We start from the raw sequence: 22,516 nt of genomic DNA on the forward strand, positions 1-22,516 counted from the left end.
TGGTCGTGATACAGGAGAAGGCTCAGACTGCCACCAGGGTCATAAAACTACCCTTGGAAATGCCCGAAATTCCTATGAGAGTCTTGTCAAATATGTGTGCTTGGGCGGCGAAATGTTCAAGAATGTGGCCCTTAAATTTTGGCAGTCAAGTCGACATATTACAAAATCGATCTTAGAAAGTGAAGGAGATGGTCAAAATGAGTTTACCGATGAAAGGGATGAAAGAATGAAGATGCTGGTTGATTCTTGCAATGGGGATTTGGACAGTATAGGGATGAGCTTACCAGTGAAAGGGATGAAAGAATGAAGATGCTGGTTGATTCTTGCAATGGGGATTTGGACAGTATAGGGATGAGCTTAACAGTGAAAGGGATGGAGGAATGAAGATGCTGGGTAATTCGTGTTATAGGGATTTGGACAGTATAGGGATGAGCTTAACAGTGAAAGGGATGAAGGAATGAAGATGCTGGGTAATTCGTGTTATAGGGATTTGGACAGTATAGGGATGAGCTTAACAGTGAAAGGGATGAAGGAATGAAGATGCTGGGTAATTCTTGCATAAGGGATCTGGACAGTATAGGGATGAGCTTAACAGTGAAAGGGATGAAGGAATGAAGATGCTGGGTAATTTTTGTATAAGGGATCTGGACAGTATAGGGATGAGCTTACCAGTGAAAGGGATGAAGGAATGAAGATGCTGGGTAATTCTTGCATAAGGGATTTGGACAGTATAGGGATGAGCTTACCAGTGAAAGGGATGAAGGAATGAAGATGCTGGGTAATTTTTGTATAAGGGATTTGGACAGTATAGGGATGAGTTTATCGACGAAAGGGATGAAAGAATGAAGATGCTGCCCAACTCTTGCTTAAGGGAGTTGGACAGTAAATGGATGAGTTCACCGACGAAAAGTATGAAAGAATGAAGATGCTGCCCAACTCTTGCATAAGGGATTTGGACAGTAAATGGATGAGTTCACCGACGAAAAGTATGAATGAATGAAGATGCTGCCCAACTCTTGCATAAGGGATTTGGACAGTAAATGGATGAGTTTATCGACGAAAGGGATGAAAGAATGAAGATGCTGCCCAACTCTTGCATAAGGGATTTGGACAGTAAATGGATGAGTTCACCGACGAAAAGGATGAATGAATGAAGATGCTGCCCAACTCTTGCATAAGGGATTTGGACAGTAAATGGATGAGTTTATCGACGAAAGGGATGAAAGAATGAAGATGCTGCCCAACTCTTGCATAAGGGATTTGGACAGTAAATGGATGAGTTCACCGACGAAAAGGATGAATGAATGAAGTTACTGCTTAACTCTTGCATACGGGATTTGGACAGTAGCAATAGGGATGAGCTAGAGTAGAAAGTCGAGGAAATACAGACGAAGGAAGGCTGTCCCAGAGTTTACCAGCGAAAGGAATGAAAGAATGAAGATGCTGCTTAGCTCTTGCATAAGGGATTTGGACAGTATAGAGATGAGCTAAAAAGTGGAAGGTCGAGTGCAGCGCTATGTATCCGTTCCCCTGCAGACACATATCGGTGGACGTATACGGAAAATGTGGAAGCAAAAAGTGCGGCCACAGTCTCTCCTTCAGGTCGGAGGGAAGGTTACAGACGGAGTGCAACACCTTGATCGAGGGATACATGTTCTACCTCGCCTTTGAGAACGCCATCTGTGAGTGTGTGGGGGTGGGGAGGGGAGGGGAAGGGGATTGAAAATATGTGTGTGTGTGTCTGTGTGTCTGTGTGTGTGTGTGTGTGTGTGTGTGTGTGTGTGTGTGTGTGTGTGTGTGTGTGTGTGTGTGTGTGTCTGTGTCTCTGTGTGTGTGTGTGTGTGTGTGTGTGTGTGTGTGTGTGTGTCTGTGTCTCTGTGTGTGTGTGTGTGTGTGTGTGTGTGTGTGTGTGTGTGTGTGTGTGTGTGTGTTCCCTTCTTTCTTCTCCCTTAATCCTTCCTTCGTTTCTCCCTTTTTCCTTCCCTTCCTTCTCTACCCTTCTAATTTCCTTCCTTAATTCCTTCCTTTTCCTATTTTCTTACATCCTTTCTTTATTTCTCCTTCATATTTCCTTCTTTCCTTCCCCTTCATCCTCTCCCCTTCTTTTATTTCCTTCCTCCTTTACTCCTTTTCTCTTCTCCCCTTCTTCCTGTCCCTTCTTTCTTTCACCCTCTCTTTCCTTATCCTCTTTCTTTCCCCTTATTCCCTTCCTAAATCCCCCATATTCCCCTTCCTTCTCTCCTTTCATTTCTCTTTCCTCCCTTCCTTCCTTCCTCCTTTCCTTTCTTTCCTATTTTCTTTCCTTCTTTCCTTCTTTCTCCTTATTTTCTTACTTTTCCCTTCGTTTTCCCTTCCTCCTCCATAACTTTTTCATCTCCCTTCCCAATTCCTCCTTTCATTTTCCTTTCCTCGTCTACATTCCCTTTCTCCTCTCCCTTCTTTCCCTTCTTCTCTTCTTCCTTACTTCACTTTCCCTTCCTTTCCCTCTCCACATTCCCATCCTCCTATCCCCTTCTTTTCCTCCTTCGCACATATCCTTCCTCCACTCCCTTCTAATTCCTTCCTCCCTTCCTTCATTCCCCTGCACATCCTTCCTTCCTTCCCTTCTAATTCCTTCCTCCCTTCCTTCGTTCCCCTTCATATCCTTCCTTCCTTCGTTCCCCTTCATATCCTTCCTCCACTCCCTTCTAACTCCTTCCTCCCTTCCCTCATTCCCCTTCACATCCTTCCTTCCTTCGTTCCCCTTCATATCCTTCCTCCACTCCCTTCTAACTCCTCCCTCCCTTCCCTCATTCCCCTACACACCCTTCCTTCCTTCCCTTCTCCAGGCCAGGACTACATCACAGAGAAGTTTTACCAAGCCCTAACGTTGGATGTGATTCCCGTGGTGCTCGGGGGCGGGGACTATCTGAACGAGGCGCCCCCACACTCCTACATCGACGCCCTGGCCTTCCCCTCCCCGAAGAAGCTGGCAGAGTACCTGAAGCGAGTCGCCGAGAACAGGGAAGCTTATAACAGGTGCGGGAAGAGCTGGTTACTGGGTCCATGTTCTTAGACGTATCGGGCTCCCATTATGACAGAGAAGATGAAACGGGTCTTTAATGTGGGTGCAGAGGCCGTGTGAAACTATCGGTGCCATCACAAAACAGTCCATGGTAATAACAACAATTTCTATGAGGCTTTTCAAACAGGCATAAAGGTAGCTACATAGGCGCCGGTACGCTTGAGAATACTGGTAGTGTACTGTTCCCATTACGATTATTTATAAGGCTACAGAGAAGAGGAACCGGGTCTTTATTATGGGTGCAAAACAGTCCATGGTAATAACAACAACTTCTATGAGGCTTTTCAAACAGGCAGAAAGGTACATAGGCGCCGGTACGCTTGAGAATACTAGTAGTGTACTGTTCCCATTACGATTATTTATAAGGCTACAGAGAAGATGAACCGGGTCTTTATTATGGGTGCAAAACAGTCCATGGAAATAACAACAACTTCTGAGAGAGGCTTTTCAAACAGACGTAGTTCAGGAGCGCCGATACATTTGAGAATACTGGTAGCGTACTGTTCCCATTACGAGTATTTATAAGGCTACGGAGAAGAGGAACCGGGTCTTTATTATGGGTGCAAAACAGTCCATGGTAATAACAACAATTTCTATGAGGCTTTTCAAACAGGCGTAGTACAGAGGCACCGATACATTTGAGAATACTGGTAGCGTACTGTTCCCATTACGAGTATTTATAAGGCTACAGAGAAGATGAACCGGGTCTTTATTGTGGGTGCAAAACAGTCCATGGAAATAACAACAACTTCTGAGAGAGGCTTTTCAAACAGACGTAGTTCAGGAGCGCCGATACATTTGAGAATACTAGTAGTGTACTGTTCCCATTACGAGTATTTAAAAGGCTACGGAGAAGAGGAACCGGGTCTTTATTATGGGTGCAAAACAGTCCATGGAAATAACAACAACTTCTGAGAGAGGCTTTTCAAACAGGCGTAGTACAGAGGCACCGATACATTTGAGAATACTGGTAGTGTACTGTTCCCATTACGAGTGTTTATAAGGCTACAGAGAAGAGGAACCGGGTCTTTATTATGGGTGCAAAACAGTCCATGGAAATAACAACAACTTCTGAGAGAGGCTTTTCAAACAGGCGTAGTACAGAGGCACCGATACATTTGAGAATACTGGTAGCGTACTGTTCCCATTACGATTATTTATAAGGCTACGGAGAAGATGAACCGGGTCTTTATTATGGGTGCAGAGGCCGTGTGAAACTATCGGTACCATCACAAAACAGTCCATAGCAATAACAACAACTTCTGCTAGAGTTTTTTTTTTTCAAGCAGGCGTAGTACAGAGGCGCCGATACCTTTGAGAATACTGGTAGCGTACTGGAGTCTTTGTTGAGAAATGTGTTGACTGGGTTATGGATGTCTGTATCTGTCTATATATCTATCTACCTATCTATCTATCTATCTCTATCTATTCAAAGACGTGTATGCTTCAGGTACTTCGCGTGGAAACCGTACTACACGGTGGAGCTGGGTCATCCTTTCCTCCAGCTCGTGTGTGACCTCTGCGCCAAGCTGCATGACCCCGCCTCCCTCGCCCTCCCTAACGTCACCAGGTCAGTCTGCACTAAAGCCTTTCTGAGTCTAAGAGGAAGGGTGTGTTAGGCGTCTCTACGTTTCTACTTCGTTGTGAATTGATAGGGTTATATATCTGTCTCTTCTTCTCCTCTTCCTCCTCCTGCCTATATAAAAAAAAAGTCGGTTCCTCGAGAGCTGGCTGACCTAATCCTTCATGGGTGGACTCGCGGACTTGGTATCATTGCTTGGGTGATGGTACTGATTTATAAAGAGAGCGAGAGATAGCAGGCGATACCACGACAGGTTAGATCTAGTAAACAACACCCAATGGGCCAGTCTTACAGTCCAGAGTTTGTAAGCTCCACAACCAAACACAAAACACGACGAAAAATCCTTATATAGTGTTTTTTTTCACATTTCTTACCTTTTTTTATGCCCTTGAACTGACTCCTCTGCTGTAAAAAAAAGAAAAGAAAACACTATACAAGGAATTTTCATCGTGTTTTGTGTTTGGTTGGGGAGCTTACAAACGTGCCGTATTAATAGTTGTATAATCACACTCTGTCCTGCCTGGGGGTTGGGATGGCACGTTCCTCCCTTCTCCCTTGCTGTTTACCTGCAACAATAAACTATCAATCAATCGTACTGTGGACTGTAAGACTGGCCCAATGAGCGGAGCAGAGACCGTCACACAAGCAATGATGCCAAGTCAGCAAGTCTACCCCTGAAGGATTATAGGTTCGCCAGTTCTCGTGAAACCGTCTACAGTTTTGTTATCGCAGCTCTATGACTCGTATTATCAAACGTTTATCGCAGCTCTATGACTCGTATTATCAAACGTTTATCGCAGCTCTATGACTCGTATTATCAAACGTTTATCGCAGCTCTATGACTCGTATTATCAAACGTTTATCGCAGCTCTATGACTCGTATTATCAAACGTTTATCGCAGCTCTATGACTCGTATTATCAAACGTTTATCGCAGGTCTATGACTCGTATTATCAAACGTTTATCGCAGCTCTGTGACTCGTATTATCAAACGTTTATCGCATCTCTATGACTCGTATTATCAAACATTTATCGCAGCTCTATGACTCGTATTATCAAACATTTATCGCAGCTCTATGACTCGTATTATCAAACATTTATCGCAGCTCTATGACTCGTATAATTATCAGACCTTTAGAGCTCATGTTACGACCGGGTTTGGAGGCCACAGAGGAGATGCGTCGGGTCGTCAGGAGTATTCTTTTCCGCTCACGGCGCAGAAGCCTTCCAAAACTACCGCCAGGCTCAAGAAACCACCCATGGAACCCGTACAGCTTCTCCGAGAGCCTTTTTAACACAAGTCTACTAAGCCTTCGAAGTTTTTTCTTTTCTTTTTACCGCAAAGGAGGCGGCTCAAAGGCGACAAATAGAGTGCAGAGAGAGAAAAAAAAGCCCGCCACTCAATAATATGGGACTATAGGTGAGCGAGTGAGTCTGTCGTTGTTCAGCTACAATCGTCTTCTCTCCTTGTATTCTTAAAGGTAATATTCTAAAGGTGTATCAGTCTAGTTAGCTTGCTATATGTTACTACTTTCGTTCTCGTCTCTTACCGGATTAGCTAGTGGGCGTGTCGTTGGTTAAGCTATAAAAAGTCCTTCTCCTCCTTGCTTTCTTGACGGTGATGTCCCAGAGGTGCAGCGATCTAGTATGCTCCCTGAGTGCCACATGTTCTGTTCTCGTGTCTTTCCAGGTCGGCGAGAGAGCGTGCCGGCGTGGTGGGCGTGGCGCGGGGGCGGGACGGTAACGGCAGCTACCCGGACATTGCGGGCTGGTTCTCGATAGCCACCGGGTGTCGCCGAAGGTGGAACGACTCGTCCAACGACCCGGCACACCGCCACACCAGCAGTTAGCAGCAGAGGGCCAAGCGAGGAAGCTTTTAGTAGCATACGCCCACACGAGACAAACCCACGGCTGTTTTTAGTAGCATATGACCACAGGACCCGATTGTCTTGACAAATATATAGGCGCCGGGAGTTCCCCTGTTTGAAAAGCCTCTCTTAAAAGTCGCTGGGATTTCTATGGCTTGTTCTGTGATCCGAGTTGATTGGAGTAAATTAATTTTTTTGGAGCTCAATGTAAAGAAAACTAAGGAGATGATATTCGATTTCAGAGCTAAAAATAAACACGTACCAGATCTATTAAAAATTGAGGAGGAAAACGTAGAGAGAGTAAGCCAGTATAAGTATCTGGGTTTTATGATCGATGACCAGTTAAAGGGCAGTGTTAATACAGATATGGTGGCAAGGAAATGCAACCAAAGATTACACTTTGTACGTATCTTGAGCAATCTACGTGTGGATAAAGTGATAATTAGCCTATTTTATAAATCAACATTAGAATCAGTTTTAAGCTTTTCAATCACTGCCTGGTATGGAAAGCTTACCTGTAAAGATAAAAACAAGCTAGGAAGGATTGTTAAAAAGGCAGGAAAACAAGGTGCAGAGACCATATCACTAGATAATCTTTATCAGACAGGTACGATGAAACAAGTAGACGGGATTATGAAAGATATAACTCATCCGCTACATAATTGCTATACACATCTAAGATCTGGTAGAAGGTTAGCTCTGCCCATGCAGCGTACTGACAGGTACAGAAAGTCATTTGTACCTTAAAGCATTCTTCTCTTTAATCACCCATCATCACTATAACTTTCAGGTGTAAGTAGTCATAATAACTGTATATGATAGTTTGTGATAAAGGTAGAAATAACTTATTACGGCATGTATACGATTTTTATATGAATAGCCCAAGTAATGTTTTTAGTAATGTTTTTAATGTTTTTAAATGACTTTTTTGCTTCATTGATTTTATTTATTTTTAACGAACAAATAACTACTAGGGAGCTCTTAAGCCAAAATGAATTTCATTTTGTATACAAAATTTAATGTATCACAATTTGACGAATAAAGTATCTATCTATCTATCTATCTATCTATTTACACGACTTCTGCACGACCTTGAACGGGATAATCGCCTTGGGAAATATAGGTCAGTGTTTTAAGGCGGATTTGCATCTCACATCAACTATTTCCAAAGGCCTAAAAAGAGATTATTCGGGTTCTAATGAGTGTTTCCTTAGGTTCATGGTACATACATGGTACATTTGGGAGCAGCGAGCAGCGGGCTTTTTTTATTATTGTTTACTTTTCTGTGCCCTTATCAGCTGTCTCCTTTGTTGTAAAAAAAAATCGAAGAAAGGTCAAACTACCACCAGAGTCGTAGAGCTACCCCTGGAAATGATCCTGTGTGTTTGGGTGACGAAGTAAATATATAAGACCCTATGATTGTCGTACAGGGAGCCAGAGACGTTTAACTTCACCTTCATTATTATCATCATCGTCATCTTCATTACGTTTTGTTTTGTTTCTTCATTTTTTCATCATTTTCTGACCTTTTTTGTTAATAAGAATATGGACAACACACCCACAGCAGTTTTTCAGCGGCATAAGACCACAGAACACTATCTCATCACTAACACAGGACAGTAAACACAGGAACACATTTTCAACACACCCACAGCAGTTTTTCAGCGGCATAAGACCACAGAACACTATCACATCACTAACACAGGACAGTAAACACAGGAACACATTTTCAACACACCCACAGCAGTTTTTCAGCGGCATAAGACCACAGAACACTATCTCATCACTAACACAGGACAGTAAACACAGGAACACATTTTCAACACACCCACGTCAGTTTTTCAGCGGCATAAGACCACAGAACACTATCTCATCACTAACACAGGACAGTAAACACAGGAACACACTCTCAACACACCCACAGCAGTTTTTCAGCGGCATAAGACCACAAAACACTATCTCATCACTAACACAGGACAGTAAACACAGGAACACACTCTCAACACACCCACAGCAGTTTTTCAGCGGCATAAGACCACAGAACACTATCACATCACTAACACAGGACAGTAAACACAGGAACACATTTTCAACACACCCACGTCAGTTTTTCAGCGGCATAAGACCACAGAACACTATCTCATCACTAACACAGGACAGTAAACACAGGAACACACTCTCAACACACCCACAGCAGTTTTTCAGCGGCATAAGACCACAGAACACTATCACATCACTAACACAGGACAGTAAACACAGCTACACATTCTCAACAGCAAGGGAGACAGCTCAGGGGCAAAAACACAATAACAGGAACAAAAATAACCCGTTTGACGCTGCTTCGAACGAAAGAAAACTGAACGAGACGCGGGAAGAGAGGTCATTGGTTGAATAGGTTAATAGTTTTGCTTACATTACTTATTACGTAGCTATAACGAATACAATAACGCCTTCACTTACCTTATAATGCTCGTGTGGTCCTTGTACTGGGCGGCGGAGGACACAGGTAGTTGGTAAGGTCACGTTCTTCTTCTTCTTCTTCTTCTGACCTTCCTTTTCCGTCTTCCTCCTCTTCTTCCTTTCTCCTTCCTCTTCATAGGCATAGAGAAATAACAAAAGATAATAAGTAGACGTTCAGATAAATGATGATGATGATGAGGAGGAAGAGGAGGAACGTTTTAATTCATTTTGTCTCCTTTCGATCGTTCCTTCCTTCATGTTTTTTAATCCATTTTCTTCCTTTTGTCTTCCTTCCTTCCTTATCATCTTCTTCCATTTCTTTTTCTTCCCTTTCTTCTTCCTCTTCATTTTTTTCCTTTCCTTTTCCCTTCCTCTTTCATTTCTCTTCCTTCTTCAATTTCTTCCTTTTTTCTCTTCTCCACTATTTCTTCCTCTTTCTTCTTTTTGTCTTTCTTCATTCGTTTCTCTTCCTTTTTTCCTTTCTTCCACTTCCACCGTCCTTTTCCTGTCTTCCTTTTTGTCTTCCTCTTCCTCAGTTTCTTCTGTTTCCTTCCTCCTCTTTTTCTTTCTACATCAATTTGGTCATCCTCTGCAGTTTCTTCTTCCTCCTTCCTTTCTCCTTCCTCTTCCTTCCTTTTTGTCATCCTCTTTTTCTTCCCTTCTTCCTCTTCTTATTCCCTTAAATGATCCTGTCTTCCTTCATTCCTTCCTGTTCCTTGATCTTCCTTTTCTTCTTATTATTCCTCCTTCCTTCTTAATTGTTTTCCTCTTCCTCTTATTTTCCCCTCCTTCTTCCTCTTCCTTTCTCCATCCTGTTTTCCTCCTCAATTTCTTCCTCTTTCCTTCTTATCTTCCTCCTCAATTTCTTCCTCTTTTTCCCTCCTTCTTCCTCTTCCTTCTTCCATGCTCTCATCCTCTTCCTCCTTCTTTTCCTCCTCAGTTTCTTTCTCTCTTCTTCTTCTTCTTCTTTCCTCCTTCCTCTTCCACCTTCTCCTCCCCAAATCCTCAGCAAAGTCCACAACTGCCAACTACTTCCACTAGGACAAAATAAAACAACAAAACTTCCCTCAAATACATTTCAACAAAACTGTATTTAAATTCTCTCCTCCACCCACAACAACAACAACCTAATACAATATCACCCTCAACATACATATAAATTAAATAGAGTACGGAGAACTAATAATAAGAACAAGAAGCAGTCGACATTTATACAGAAAGCTTCCGATTCACTTATTTTTTTATCACAATTCATGAGCAGGAAGTTTTATATATATGTTACTTGAGAATGAGAAGGAAATACTATCGGGGTTTCCTTTCTACTTTCTTTCCTTTCTTTTCATCTCCTTTTTCTTCTTTTTCCTCTCCTTTCCTTTCTTTTTTTTTTTCTTGCTTCCCTCAATTTCTATTCCTCTTCTTTTTCCCTCCTTCTTCCTCTTCCTTCTTTCAGACTTTCTTCCTCAATTTCCTCTTACCTCCTTTCTTTATTTCTCTCTTCCTTCTTTCCTTCCTTTCCTTTTAACTATTTCTCTCCATCATTTATTTCTCCCTTCCTTTCCTTTCCTTTTCAGCTGTTTTTCTCCTTTCATTTTCTTCCCTTTCTTTACAGCTGTCTTCTCTTCCTTTCTTTATTTTTCTCTCTCCTTTCCTTCCTTCCCCACTGTCTCCTCTCTCCTCTCCTTCCTTTCTCTCTCTCTTCCTTCCTTCCTTCCTTTCCTTCCAACTGTTTTCTCCTTCCTTTCATTCTCTTCCCTTTCTTTTCAGCTGTCTTCTCCTCTCCTCCTTCCTTCCATCCCCATTGCTTCCTCTCCACAACTCCTACTACTTCTTATGTCCATCTGGCAGTCTCACAAACCTACTAAAAAAACACAATAATGGCAGGTCACCCCTTCTACACCATGCACATTACAACCATGGTACACGTCATTCATTCCCTCCTCCAGTAACATGCTATTGGTAACCTTGCTTTAGGACTACGGAAATACTGAATACGTACAGTCCACCAGTGTGTGTGTGTGTGCTGCCCTTGACTACGCTACAGTGCAACACAGCGCTACATAACTTGGCCCTTTGGTAACCCTGTAGTGATTATGGTTATTAGTATGACAAGCGATGCGGTGGAGGGGTCCCAGCGGCCGGGCGTGGCTCTGGGCATCATGGGAAACAAGTCACCTGCGGCAGGACCCAAGACAACCGAGGCCTTCACTGAATAAGCCAATGGGACAGATTACAATGCATTTTCTCTCTCTCAAAACCTGGGATGCGATCATTAGGGAGACTTACTTTACGAGATTTACTTTACGAGATCTACCTTACAAGATTTACTTTACGAGATTTACTTTATGAGATACACTTTACAAGATTTACCTTACAAGATTTACTTTATGAGATTTACTTTACGAGATACAGTTTATGAGATACACTTTACAAGATTTACTGAACTTTTTTTTTTGTCTGCCCACTGGTGCACGACCCATGACAACCAAAACCTTGACAGAATGAGCCACGAAGACAGATTACAACCCATTTTCTCTCCCTCAAAACTTCATGTGGGAAATATACTTTACAAGGGAAACTTAATCTTGCCTGACCGCTGGTGACGCCCAAGATGTAAACGCTAAACCAACTTTGAAATGCGATGATGGTGATGATGGTGATGATGGTGATGATGATGATATGGATTACTTACAGTGAAGAGTGGTGGAATAATGGATAATGACCTTGATGTGACCTTCCCTCGAGGCCGGCACCATGACCTTTCTGGTGACCTTTTTGGCCTCACTGATCCATGGGGAGGAGTTAGGTCATGCCAGGAGGGGTAAGGGAAGGCTGAGGGGGATAGGGTATGTATGACCTCCCCACCTCACTTCCACAACTGACCCCCACTAAACTTGACCTCATTGGCAAGTGCAGTAGTGGAAATAGCGCTTAACCTGACCTGACCTCACCCAAACTCCTTCCTCCCCTCACTGACCCTCACTAAACCTGTCATCAGTGAGTGTAGAAGTGGAATTTGAGCTTGACCTGACCTTACCCAAGCTCCTTCCTCCTCTCACTTTGACCCCCACCTAACGTAAATTCATCAGCGAGTGCAGTAGTGGAATTTGAGCTTCACCTGACATGACCTCACGCAAGCTCCTTCCCCCTCTTACTGACCCCCACCAAACCTAACCATACCAATGAATGCAGTAGTGGAAACTGAGCTCGACCTGACCTGACCTCGCCTCACCCAAGTTCATTTCTCCCGCCCTCCCGTTGCCTGCCCTCATAGGGTCGTGGTCTCGTCGGGAATACTCTCCAGGGCATCGGCGTAGTCCCCATCGCTGTCCTCGCTGGCTTCGGAGTCGGGCAAGCTGGACATCCTCTTCAGCTCCAGCTCATTCCTGGCCGACACCTTCAGTTTGAGGTCGCTGTTGTCCTTGACGGAGGTGCGCATGCTGTTGACGCGGCGCATGGTGTTGACGACGTCCAGCAGAGTCAGGCGAGGGATGAACTGCTTCTTCCTGGCCACGACCTCCTCCAGCTCCTCTTTGATGATGTCCATGCAGAGAAGAGTGTTGAACTCCACCAGTTTGGTCAGGCGGTCAAACTGGATGGGCTCGTACACAAAGTTCATGGACGAGAATGGATTGAGGGGGTCGTCGAAGATGGGGAAGTCAGCGAATTCTTTCTCCTCCTCGGTTTCTCTGGGGACGCCTGCGGAGAAATGATCAGGAAAATGAGTAAGTGCTTCCATGAGTCACCTGAAGAGAGTATGAGGTATAACAAGGTTCGGTTTCTCTGGGGACGCCTGCGGAGAAACGATGAGGAAAATGAGTAAGCGCTTCCATGAGTCACTTAAAGAGAGTATGAGATATAGCAAGGTGGGGTGGTATGAGGGATGAAGTATGTGGTATGGAGGAATGATGATGAATTAAAGCTTCTACTGGGAATGAGTGACTTGAAGACAGCAGAGAAAATAAGCAGAAGAGGTTTAACAAGCTGGGATGGTACTGAAGAGGTGTAGAGGCTTATAATTACTGAGATCCAGGAGAGGGCACCGAGGGAAAACAAAAAATCGATGTATACCCAAACAGTCCCCTTGATGAACAGACACATGTATAAAAACTGATAAGAGGGAACAACAATACAAAAGATAGATAGATAGATAGACAGATAACTTCACTGCAGTATTGTGACATGATGAAAGGAAGAATTACTCATATAATCTTAGGAGCAGTGAGTAGCGGGCTTTTTCATATTCGTTTCCTTTTTTTACGCCCTTGAACTGACTCCTCTGCTGTAAAAAAAAATAATAATAATAATAATAAAAATAAATAAATAAATAAATAAATAAAAAACAGCCAACATCTTTTCTACAGTGAGGATGTGAGGGCAAGATATATACAGTGTGGAATATATTGACTAGAATGGGTAAAGTGTAATGGACTGAGGGACTAGTATGGACCTGTGAACACTTTGACATGATGAACGGAAGAACTACTCACATAATCTTACACAGCCAACATCTTTTCTACAGTGAGGATGTGAGAGGAGGAAATATAGAGTCTGGAATATATTGACTAGAATGGGTGATGTGTAATGGATTGAGGGGCTTGTATGGACTTGTGAACACTTACCCGGGGCTTTGAACTCCTTGAACTTGTTGTTGACGAGGCAGAAGTGGAGGATGACGGGGCAGAACTGGTCGGTGGGGTGCTTGAAGACGTAACACTCCCTCACCTCCTGACCCTCATACTGCTCCACCTACAAGGAAAACAAAGGACTCAGAATAACCGCGAGAAAATGATGTAGCACTCCCTCACCTCCTGCCCCTCGTACTGCTCCACCTACAAGGAAAACAAAGGACTCAGAATAACAGCGAGAAAATGATGTAGCACTCCCTCACCTCCTGACCCTTGTACTGCTCCGCCTACAAGGAAAACAAAGGACTCAGAATAACAGCGAGAAAAAGGAAAGGCTACTGATATGTTTGATTTCAAAGCTTACCAACTGACATTAACCCGGTAGCAGCGACGGGATAAATTTGAGGCTTTACCATGTACCAGCGACAGGCCAAATATGTGACTTTACCGTGTACCAGCAATGGGCCAAATTTGTGGCTTTACCGTGTACCAGCGATGGACCAAATTTGTGGCTTTACCATGTACCAGCGACGGGCTAAATTTTTGCCATGATATAAACCCCAGAAATAGATGATGCATAAACTGATCACAAATGCATTGATATATATTAGGAAATGGTTTGAGGGAGTGATGATTTTTCCTCATTAATTCACTTAGAGGGGCCTTTAAGAAACATGGAAGTATGGCTCTCTTTTGGCCACTTATTACTCTTGTCTTTGTGGGAACAGCGATTAGCGGGCTTATTTTTTTTACATCTTTTTTTGTTGCCCTTGAGCTGTTTCCTTAGCTGTAAAAAAAAGGATCCCCACAGGTACCAGGTTAAGTAAAGGTTCCTATTTCAACACCTCCCCTAAAACCATCACCCACCTGTTTCTGAATGGGGGGGAACGGCACTTTATTCTGCGTGGCCCACTTCTCGGCCAAGAGGAGCTCCTTGAAGGGCTGCGAGGCGTCGGTCGGCCGCTGCGAGAAGTCAAAGGAGAGGTATATGTCCACTGCTCGCTGGGGTCGCAGGAGGAGCGGGTAGGGCGAGTTGAAGGCCAGGCCGGAGTCAACGATGAAGAGCTTCTTGGCCTTGTTGTCCAGTGGCTTGTAGCGGCAACTGGCACCGAAGTCCACTGGAAGAGACGATGGGTGTGATTCTGGAGATTTAATTGCATGGTGGGTGTGATTCTGGAGATTTAATTGCATGGTGGGTGTGATTCTGGAGATTTAATTGCATGGTGGTGTGATTCTGGAGATTTAATTGCATGGTGGGTGTGATTCTGGAGATTTAATTGCATGGTGAGTGTGATTCTGGAGGAGGAAGAGAAGAAGGAAATGAAACAGGAGGAGGAGGAGAAGGAAAAGATGGAAGAGAAACAGGAGGAGGAGGAATAAGAAGAAAAAGAAGTGAAGGAAAAGAAAGAGGAGGAGGAGGAGGAGGAGGAGGAGGAGCTATTTGAGGACAAGAAAGCAGAGGAGGAGGAGGAGAAGGAGGAGGAAGACAAGGAAGAAACAAAGAAGAAAAAAAGAAACAGGAGGAGGAGGAGGAGAAGACACTACATAAAGAAAAGAAGAAGAAGAAGAAGAAGAAGAAGAAAAAGAAGAAGGCACTACATAAGAAGAAGAAGAAGAAAAAGAAGAGGTCCATTCTTACTGTCCGAGTCGACGCGATCTTCCTGGTCCTCATCCTCTCCCATGACGTCTGTAGCGAAGGGGCTTATGGGGAAGGACTGACGCAGGGACAGGCCTCGGAAGGGGTTGAGGATCTCGCCCGCTCGCCCCGCCCTGGAGTTCAGTATATTGGTCCCTGTCATGATGCTCTGCTTAAGGCCGTCCCAGAGACCAGCCTTCTTTTCCACCCTCGAGCGACGCAGCGTTTTCCTGTTGGCGGAGAGAGAGAGAGAGGTGGTGTGTTTTCAAGTACGTAAGTGAGTAAGTGAGTTTTAAGTGATCTGGGTTGTATGGGTGAGGGAGTGTTAGGAAGGAAGGAAGGAAGGAAGGAAGGAAGGGAAGATGAAAGGAGTTGGTTGGTGCAGTTTTTGTCTTAAGGAAGGAAGGAAGGAAGGAAGGAGTTGGTGGAGTGTTGTGGTTCTTGTGTTAAGGAAAGAAGGGAAGGAAGGAAGGGAAAGTAAGAGGGAGGAAAGGAAGGAAGGGAGGATGGAAAAGAGAAGAAATGAGAAAGGAATGGAGAGGAAAGAGAAGATGGAGGAGGAGGTGGAGGAAAAGGAGAAGTGAGGAAGGAAGAGAAAAAGGAGAAATGAGGAAGGAAGGAATGGAGAGAAAAGAGGAGGGGGAGGAGAATAAGGAAGGAGGAGAAAGACAGGAGGAGGAATGAACAGAGGAAAGAGAGAAGAAAGAAAAGGAGGAAAATGAGTACAAGATGATGATGATAATAAGAGTAGTGTTAAAATGAGGGAGAAAAACAACAACAACAACAACAACAACAACAACAACAACAACAACAACAACAGTGAAGGTAACAGCGAAAAAAAAAATGAGGACGATAACAGTGACGATGCTGCTGTCCTCTGTTGCCCTTGATCTGCTTCCTTTCCTGGAAAAAAAAAAAAAAAAAAAAAAAGTGTCCGTACCTTCTGTTAGCCCATCTGTCCTGGCCGGGGGACTGGGGCTGGGGCGCGAGGTCAGGCGGGGCGCTGGACGAGCTGGTATTACTCCGGTTGTTCCGCGAGCCCTTGAATGCCCCGCGGCGCTGTAGACGGGACTGCTGTAACTCCGTGGATGGTCCCGGGTCGCTGATTTTCCGGCTCTCGCTCGTCTCTTTCGGCGCCTTCTTGAAGCTGATGTCGAAGTTAAACGCTGACTGTTTCTTTATCTTCGGCCTTCCTTCCTTCCCTGCTGTATCCCCGCTGTCTTTTTCCGAGAGCGAGTCGAAGGAGTTTGTGGTCATGATTTTCTTGTCCTCCACGACGTGGTCAAAGGAGCAGCTTTTGGGGGGCGCTGAGTGCTTCTTCAAGGGTACGGTGACCCTCTCGGGTTCTTCTGGTATGGTGCTGTGAGTGGTGCCGTTCTCCAGTTGGTCGGTGTTGGTGTTGGTGTTGGTGTTGGTGTCGGTGTTGGTATCGGTGCTCCTCATCTCCTCCAGCTCCTCCTCCTCGGACTCCTTGTCGTCGCGGCCCTCAATGTAGTCCTCGTCCTCGGAGTCGGAGCTTTCGGCCGAGCTGTGGGTGTCCTTCACATTGCTGTTGCCTGGGAAGGGTTGAGTTTTGAGTCAGTTTCCCATAAAGACAGTGGATTAAAGGACATGGTATAGATTTGTACTCCTTTCAAGATGTAGGTATGAAGGCAAAGTCATGTCTGGGAAGGGTCGAGTTTTGAGTCAGTTTCCCATAAAGACAGTGGATTAAAAGACATGGTATAGATTTGTACTCCTTCCAAGACACAACATTTGAGAGCAAAGTTACGTGGGCACAGCAGACCAATCTACATGTTTCAGTCCCTTCGCTCCCTCCACTCACCTTCCATGTTCTCCTCCTTCTGTGCGTCCCTCATGATCTGCACGATGTCCTTTTTCCCGCCCTCCATCACCAGCCTCTTGATCAGGATGGTGAAGGCGCTGCCCCACACACCTGCGGCAAGGCAACACACATTGGTTAACGCATTAGGACATAAGGACATAAGGAGTTTGCAAGAGACCAATAGACCTGTGCAAGGCAGCTTCTGTGACTGATGCAAGGCAGCTTCTGTATTTTTATTTTTATTATTTTTTTTTATGGTAGAGGAAACAGTTCAAGGGCAAAATAAAGGAAACAATAATGAAAAAAAAAAAAAAAAGCCTGCTACTCACTGCTCCTACAAAAGAGTCAAGAGGAGTGGCCGAAAAATAGGTCAATTTCGTTCACCTCTAAGCTTCAATACATCTTATTTTTCAGCTCCCTCACCTTGCAAGAAGTGAAGCGGGAATTCATCGAAATGCTTGATTTTCTTGCCCACGATAAACTTGTTTCCAAAGTCCGGCGTCTTCATGAAGGTGCCGTACTTTGCGATGCCGATCTCAAAGGGCGAGAACTCCACCCACTCCTGAAACGACAAGGGAAAGAAAATAAGAAAAACTGCAGTAACAATCAACAGAGCTGGTGGAATTCATGTCACAATACAGTCCTTAAACTTAATATGTTGCCCATTTCCAGTAAAGTGCTCTCCCCCATAGCTCCGACACACTTACTGAGAATGATCGGCAGGACACCTTCTTCTTGGCGTGCAGACAGGTGTAGAGAGGCAGGGGCGTGATTCCCTGCTGCAGGATGGGCTGGGTGTCGGTCAGCTTCTTGTGCTTGTTCTGAAACGCGATGAAAATCTATGTAAATTTATGCCAAAAAGTCGTATGGTGGCCTGAATATCTATGTAAATCAATGCCAATAAGTCGCGGGTCCTGAATATCTATGTAAATTTATGTCAAGTGGTGTGGCCTGGGTATCTATGTAAATCTATGTCAACTAGTCGTGGGGTCTGAATATCTATGTAAATCTATGTAAATCCATGCCAAAAAGTCGTATGGTGACCTGAATATCTATGTAAATCAATGCCAATAAATCGTGGGGTCTAGATATCTATGTGGGGCCTGGGTATCTATGTAATTCTGTCACCTAGTCGTGGGGTCTGAATATCTATGCAAATCTATGTAAATCCATGCCAAAAAGTCGTATGGTGACCTGAATATCTATGTAAATCAATGCCAATAAATCGTGGGGTCTAGATATCTATGTGGGGCCTGGGTATCTATGTAAATCAATGCCAATAAGTCATGGGGTCTAGATATCCATGTGGGGCCTGGATATCCATGTGGGGCCTGGATATCTATGTGGGGCCTGGGTATCTATGTGAATCTATGTCTCCACTCACGGCCTTGAGCAGTACGTCGCCCAGCAGGTGGCCGAAGAAGTCCGTGAAGGAGACTGGCTGGCCCTGCTTGTACTTGGCCACCATCTTGGCCACGTAGGTCGGGGAGTTGAGCAGCTTCCACTTCCAGTCCGTGGTGACCGACTCCCTCAGCTCCTTCTGCACCTGGGAGTGGGTGACGCCGGGGAAGTTGCTGTGCGCGTACAGGGTGGAGATGTACCTGGGGAGGGCAGCGAGGGGGGTATTAGACACACATTATTATTATTTACTTATTTATTTATTTCAGTAACAGAAGCAAGAAAGCAAAGAACATAGGATTCTCTTTTTAATATTTTCCTTTTGTTTGCCTCTAATGAAAAAAAATAGAAAACTAGAAAGAAAGAGGGAAAAAGAAAGAAAGAAAGAAAGAAAGAGGGGAGCGAGGGGGAGTATTAGACAAACATTTATTAATTTATTCATTTCTCACAGTGACAGAAGCAGGATAACAAAGAACATAGGATTTTCTTTTTAATATTTTCCTTTTGTTTGCCTATAATGAAAAAAAAAAAAGAAAAAAGAAAAGAAAGGAAGAAAGACAGGATAAAAGACAGAGACAAAAAAAGAAAATTAGAATGAAAGAAGGAAAAGAAAGAAAGAAAGAAAGAAAGAGAAGGGCAGCGAGGGGGGTATTAGACAAACATTATTATTTATTTATTCATTTATTTATCAAAGTATCAGAAGCAAGAGAGCAAAGTACATAGGATTTTCTTTTTTTATATATTTTCCTTTTGTTTGCCTATAATGAAAAAAATGAAAGAAAAAAGAAAAGAAGGGAGGAAAGACAGGATAAAAGACTGGGACAAAAAAAAAAGAAAACTAGAATGAAAGAAGGAAAAAGAAATAAAGAAATAAAGAGGAGGGCAGCGAGTGGGGTATTAGACAAACATTATTATTAATCTATTTATTTATTTATCTATTTATTTATTACAGTAACAGAAGAGAGAAAGCAAGGAACATAGGATTTTCTTTTTCATTTTTCTTTTGTTTGCCTTTGCGTGCTCCCTCTAATGAAAGAAAAATAAAGAAAAGGAAGAAAGACAAAGACAGAAAAAGAAAACTAGAAAGAAAGAAGGAAAAAAAGAAAGAAAGAAAAGATGAAGGAGAGAAAGAAAGGAGATGAAAGAAAGAGAGAGGAAAGAAAGAAAGAAAGAAAGAAAAGATGGAGAGAAAGATAGAAGAAAGAAAGGGGGAAGAAAGAAAGAAAGAAAGAAAGGAAGAAAAGATGAAGGAGAGAAAGAAAGGAGATGAAGGAAAGAGGGAAAAAAGAAAGAAAGAAAGAAAAGAAGAAAGAAAAAATGAAGGAGATGAAAGAGAGGAAAACAGAAAGAAAGAAAGAAAAGAAGAAAGAAAAAATGAAGGAGATGAAAGAAAGAGGGAAGAAAGAAAGAAAGAAAGAAAGAAAGAAAGAAAGAAAAGATGCAGGAGAGAAATAATGTAAAAAGTAAGAAAGAACACACACACACACGCACACATAGACGCAGACACCCACACACACACTCACCACGAAGAGCCCGAGAGCCCGGCGATGTATGTGGCGCAGTCGAGGATGCCCGTCTCCTGCAGCGCCTTGACCGCACCGCTCAGGCACGTCATGGCCCGGAAGCCGCCGCCGGAGCCAAGCACGCCGATGATGGGGACCTGAGGGGGGCAACGCACACTGAAGCTTGTTGGCAGGGAGTTTATCTATGGAACAAACCTAGGGAGCGTTTATATAGGTTGGTATTGTCAGATGCTCCCACCCCTCACATCAACTATTTCCAAAGGCCTTAAAGGAGATCAGACGGGTTCTAATGAGTGTTCTTTTAGGTTCACGGTACAGAAGAAGGGTCATACAAGTACCCCTGGAAATGCCCTAAACTCCCACGAAAGACTAGTAAATTACGTGTTCTTGGGAGTAGAAATGTTTAAAAATATGGCCCTGCCTGTGCTTCTTCTTCTTCTTCTTCTTCTTTTTCTCCTCCTCCTGATATTTCTCCTCTGTAGATCCCTTCTGTTTCTTATCTCTTCCTCCTCCTCCTTCTATTATTCTCTCCTCTCTTTATCTTTTTCCTCCTCCTCCTCCGCCCCTTCTCTCACCTGTTTCTCGTTCTCCGGCGCCTTGGACCCCAGGAGTTTCTTCATGGCCTGGAGCACCATGCGGCGGCGGATCTGCAGGAAGTTCTTCTCCTCCTGACACAGCGCCAGGGAGAAGCGAAGGTCCGGGGTCTTGCTGTGGGGAGGAAGGGAATGGGATGCGTGTGTTTAGTGAGCTGTGTAATAAAAATCAACATTATAACAACAACAACAAGTAAACAGTAATAACGACAACAACACTACACTCTTACTTCTTGGTGAGGGTGAGCGTGGTGTGAACTTTGGACCCGTTGGGGAAGGTGAAGATCTCCTCCCTGGGCACGTCGAGGGTCAGGTCCTCCACCTCGATCTGCTGCTCGCCAAGTCTCTCGTCCACCGTGTAGTTGGCGTCCATCAAGGCCACACCTGCCGGGGAGAGAATCACGGTGTTCCCTCAGTAAGAAATGGGTGCGAAGCGAGGATTGATAAAACAGATACATAGAAGAATATGGCTGAGGTTACGTGAAGGAATGCATGAAAAGGAAGAATGGAAGAGGTAAGAATGGAAGGGAAGGGAATGAAGAATGGAAGGGAAGGGAATGAAAGGAAAGGGATTGAATGAAAAGGAAGAATGGAAGAAGTAAGAATGGAATGAAAGGAAAGGGAATGAATGAAAAGGAAGATTAGAAGGGAAAGAAAGGAAGAGAAGAATGAAAGGAAAGGAATGGGAATGAATGAAAAGGAAGAATGGAAGAGGTAAGAATGGAAGGAAAGGAAAGAGAATGAAAAAGCAGAATGGAAGGGTAAGAAAGGGAAGGAAAGGAAAGGGAATGAAAAGAAAGAATGGAAGGGAATGAAGAATGAAAAGAAAGCAACTCAAACCATCAAGATCAGAACGGAATGAAAGGGAAGGAAGGATGAATGAAAAGGGAATGAATGGAAGGGAATGGATAGAAGGGAAAAATAAGTAAGGTTATGGCAGGCAGCGTGAGTCCTCCCGGTCCTTACATAGAGTGTGCTGCTTGGACGGGTCGAGGTAGAAGTGGAAGGTCTCGTCCCAGATGGGGTTGGTACAATTGTCTACGTGGCTGGTGCGCTTGGAGGCGTTGGAGGAGCCGGGGATCCACAGCACCACGTACGGGTCCGGCGTGTCCACTGGGGGTAACGAACACACTTATATACACACACTTATAGTACAGTGTTTCTACAGTAACTCATGTATTAGCTGTTTATTGCATTCTCTGAGAAGCAAACACACACTACATCAGTTTCAGATATAGAGATAGTTAATGAATACATATACATTATGTTTAAATAACGCGATTTTAAATAACGCGACATCTCCAGGAACATAACCCTCGCATTAATCGAGAGGTGACTGTACACTTATTGTCCACCTGTAAACATCATTGTACCTGATATTTATGATTCCTTGCCCTGAGCCAGCATGAAAATGAAGAAAATGAACGTGAGACAGGCGGCCAAGCACGAGGGAGTAGTATTGTACACAGTGGCATAATGAGAGAGTATGGGGCAACGATGCCAGATTATCGTACTCAGACTCTCAGAGCCTCGTATTTACCGGTTTCTGACTGATAACTACTGCCAAAAAATCACCAATAATTAACCATTTTAACGATAACTATATATAAAGGCAGTTATTGGGGACGAGGAGGCAGTTTTGGGGTCAGAAATCGGCAAACATAGGAGACTGAGTACGACAATCTGGCAACGTTGGTATGAGGGCATTGGGGAAGTGGACCTCAGGGGAATTCTGATGCCACATACAAGGTCACGAGGTCATATTCTAAGACATTATCAACGGTGGGTATTAGGGCATGGGCAATGGAGGGGCAGCGGGTTCTCATGGAAGGGCATATGACCCCCTAGTGTTAAGCTACTGATTGTACAGACAGAGCAAGGTCACGAGGTCATATTCTAAGACATTATCAACGGTGGGTATTAGGGCATGGGCAGTAGAGGG

At 44.0% G+C, this 22,516-nt stretch overlaps 2 protein-coding genes across 10 annotated transcripts in view; one reads left to right on the forward strand and one right to left on the reverse strand.

Annotated features, from left to right (window-relative positions):
• Nucleotides 1–1,072: 1,072 nt before the first annotated feature.
• On the forward strand, nucleotides 1,073–7,570 carry LOC127005389 (alpha-(1,3)-fucosyltransferase C-like). 2 transcript variants are annotated; one of them, XM_050874204.1, is made up of 4 exons: nucleotides 1,145–1,682; nucleotides 2,829–3,018; nucleotides 4,515–4,634; nucleotides 6,337–7,570. In XM_050874204.1, exons 1-4 carry the CDS (start codon nucleotides 1,517–1,519, stop codon nucleotides 6,494–6,496), a joined length of 636 nt encoding a protein of 211 aa, XP_050730161.1. In that variant the 5' UTR covers nucleotides 1,145–1,516; the 3' UTR covers nucleotides 6,497–7,570. The 2 variants fall into 2 exon arrangements, with proteins under 2 accessions (XP_050730162.1, XP_050730161.1); XM_050874205.1 differs by lacking the exon at nucleotides 4,515–4,634 and having other exon boundaries at nucleotides 1,073–1,682.
• Nucleotides 7,571–10,036: 2,466 nt separating this feature from the next.
• Nucleotides 10,037–22,516, reverse strand: part of LOC127005388 (cytosolic phospholipase A2-like) — a 68,447-nt gene continuing 55,967 nt past the window's right edge. For 6 of the 8 annotated variants that reach the window (XM_050874200.1, XM_050874203.1, XM_050874201.1 and 3 more), the window contains 13 exons: nucleotides 21,541–21,687; nucleotides 20,805–20,958; nucleotides 20,557–20,689; nucleotides 19,982–20,118; nucleotides 18,445–18,661; nucleotides 17,768–17,881; nucleotides 17,484–17,622; nucleotides 17,061–17,171; nucleotides 16,176–16,791; nucleotides 15,239–15,465; nucleotides 14,467–14,717; nucleotides 13,594–13,720; nucleotides 10,037–12,670 (listed from right to left, as the gene is read on the reverse strand). In XM_050874200.1, the coding sequence (XP_050730157.1) occupies nucleotides 12,240–12,670; nucleotides 13,594–13,720; nucleotides 14,467–14,717; nucleotides 15,239–15,465; nucleotides 16,176–16,791; nucleotides 17,061–17,171; nucleotides 17,484–17,622; nucleotides 17,768–17,881; nucleotides 18,445–18,661; nucleotides 19,982–20,118; nucleotides 20,557–20,689; nucleotides 20,805–20,958; nucleotides 21,541–21,687 (2,804 nt within the window). In that variant the 3' untranslated portion in view covers nucleotides 10,037–12,239. Of the gene's footprint in view, nucleotides 12,671–13,593; nucleotides 13,721–13,779; nucleotides 13,804–14,466; nucleotides 14,718–15,238; nucleotides 15,466–16,175; nucleotides 16,792–17,060; nucleotides 17,172–17,483; nucleotides 17,623–17,767; nucleotides 17,882–18,444; nucleotides 18,662–19,981; nucleotides 20,119–20,556; nucleotides 20,690–20,804; nucleotides 20,959–21,540; nucleotides 21,688–22,516 lie in introns of all 8 variants that reach the window. The other 2 variants (XR_007758468.1, XM_050874198.1) reach the window with 2 other exon arrangements.

Source organism: Eriocheir sinensis, chromosome 30 (assembly GCF_024679095.1).
Source record: "Eriocheir sinensis breed Jianghai 21 chromosome 30, ASM2467909v1, whole genome shotgun sequence".
Lineage (NCBI taxonomy): Eukaryota > Metazoa > Arthropoda > Malacostraca > Decapoda > Varunidae > Eriocheir > Eriocheir sinensis.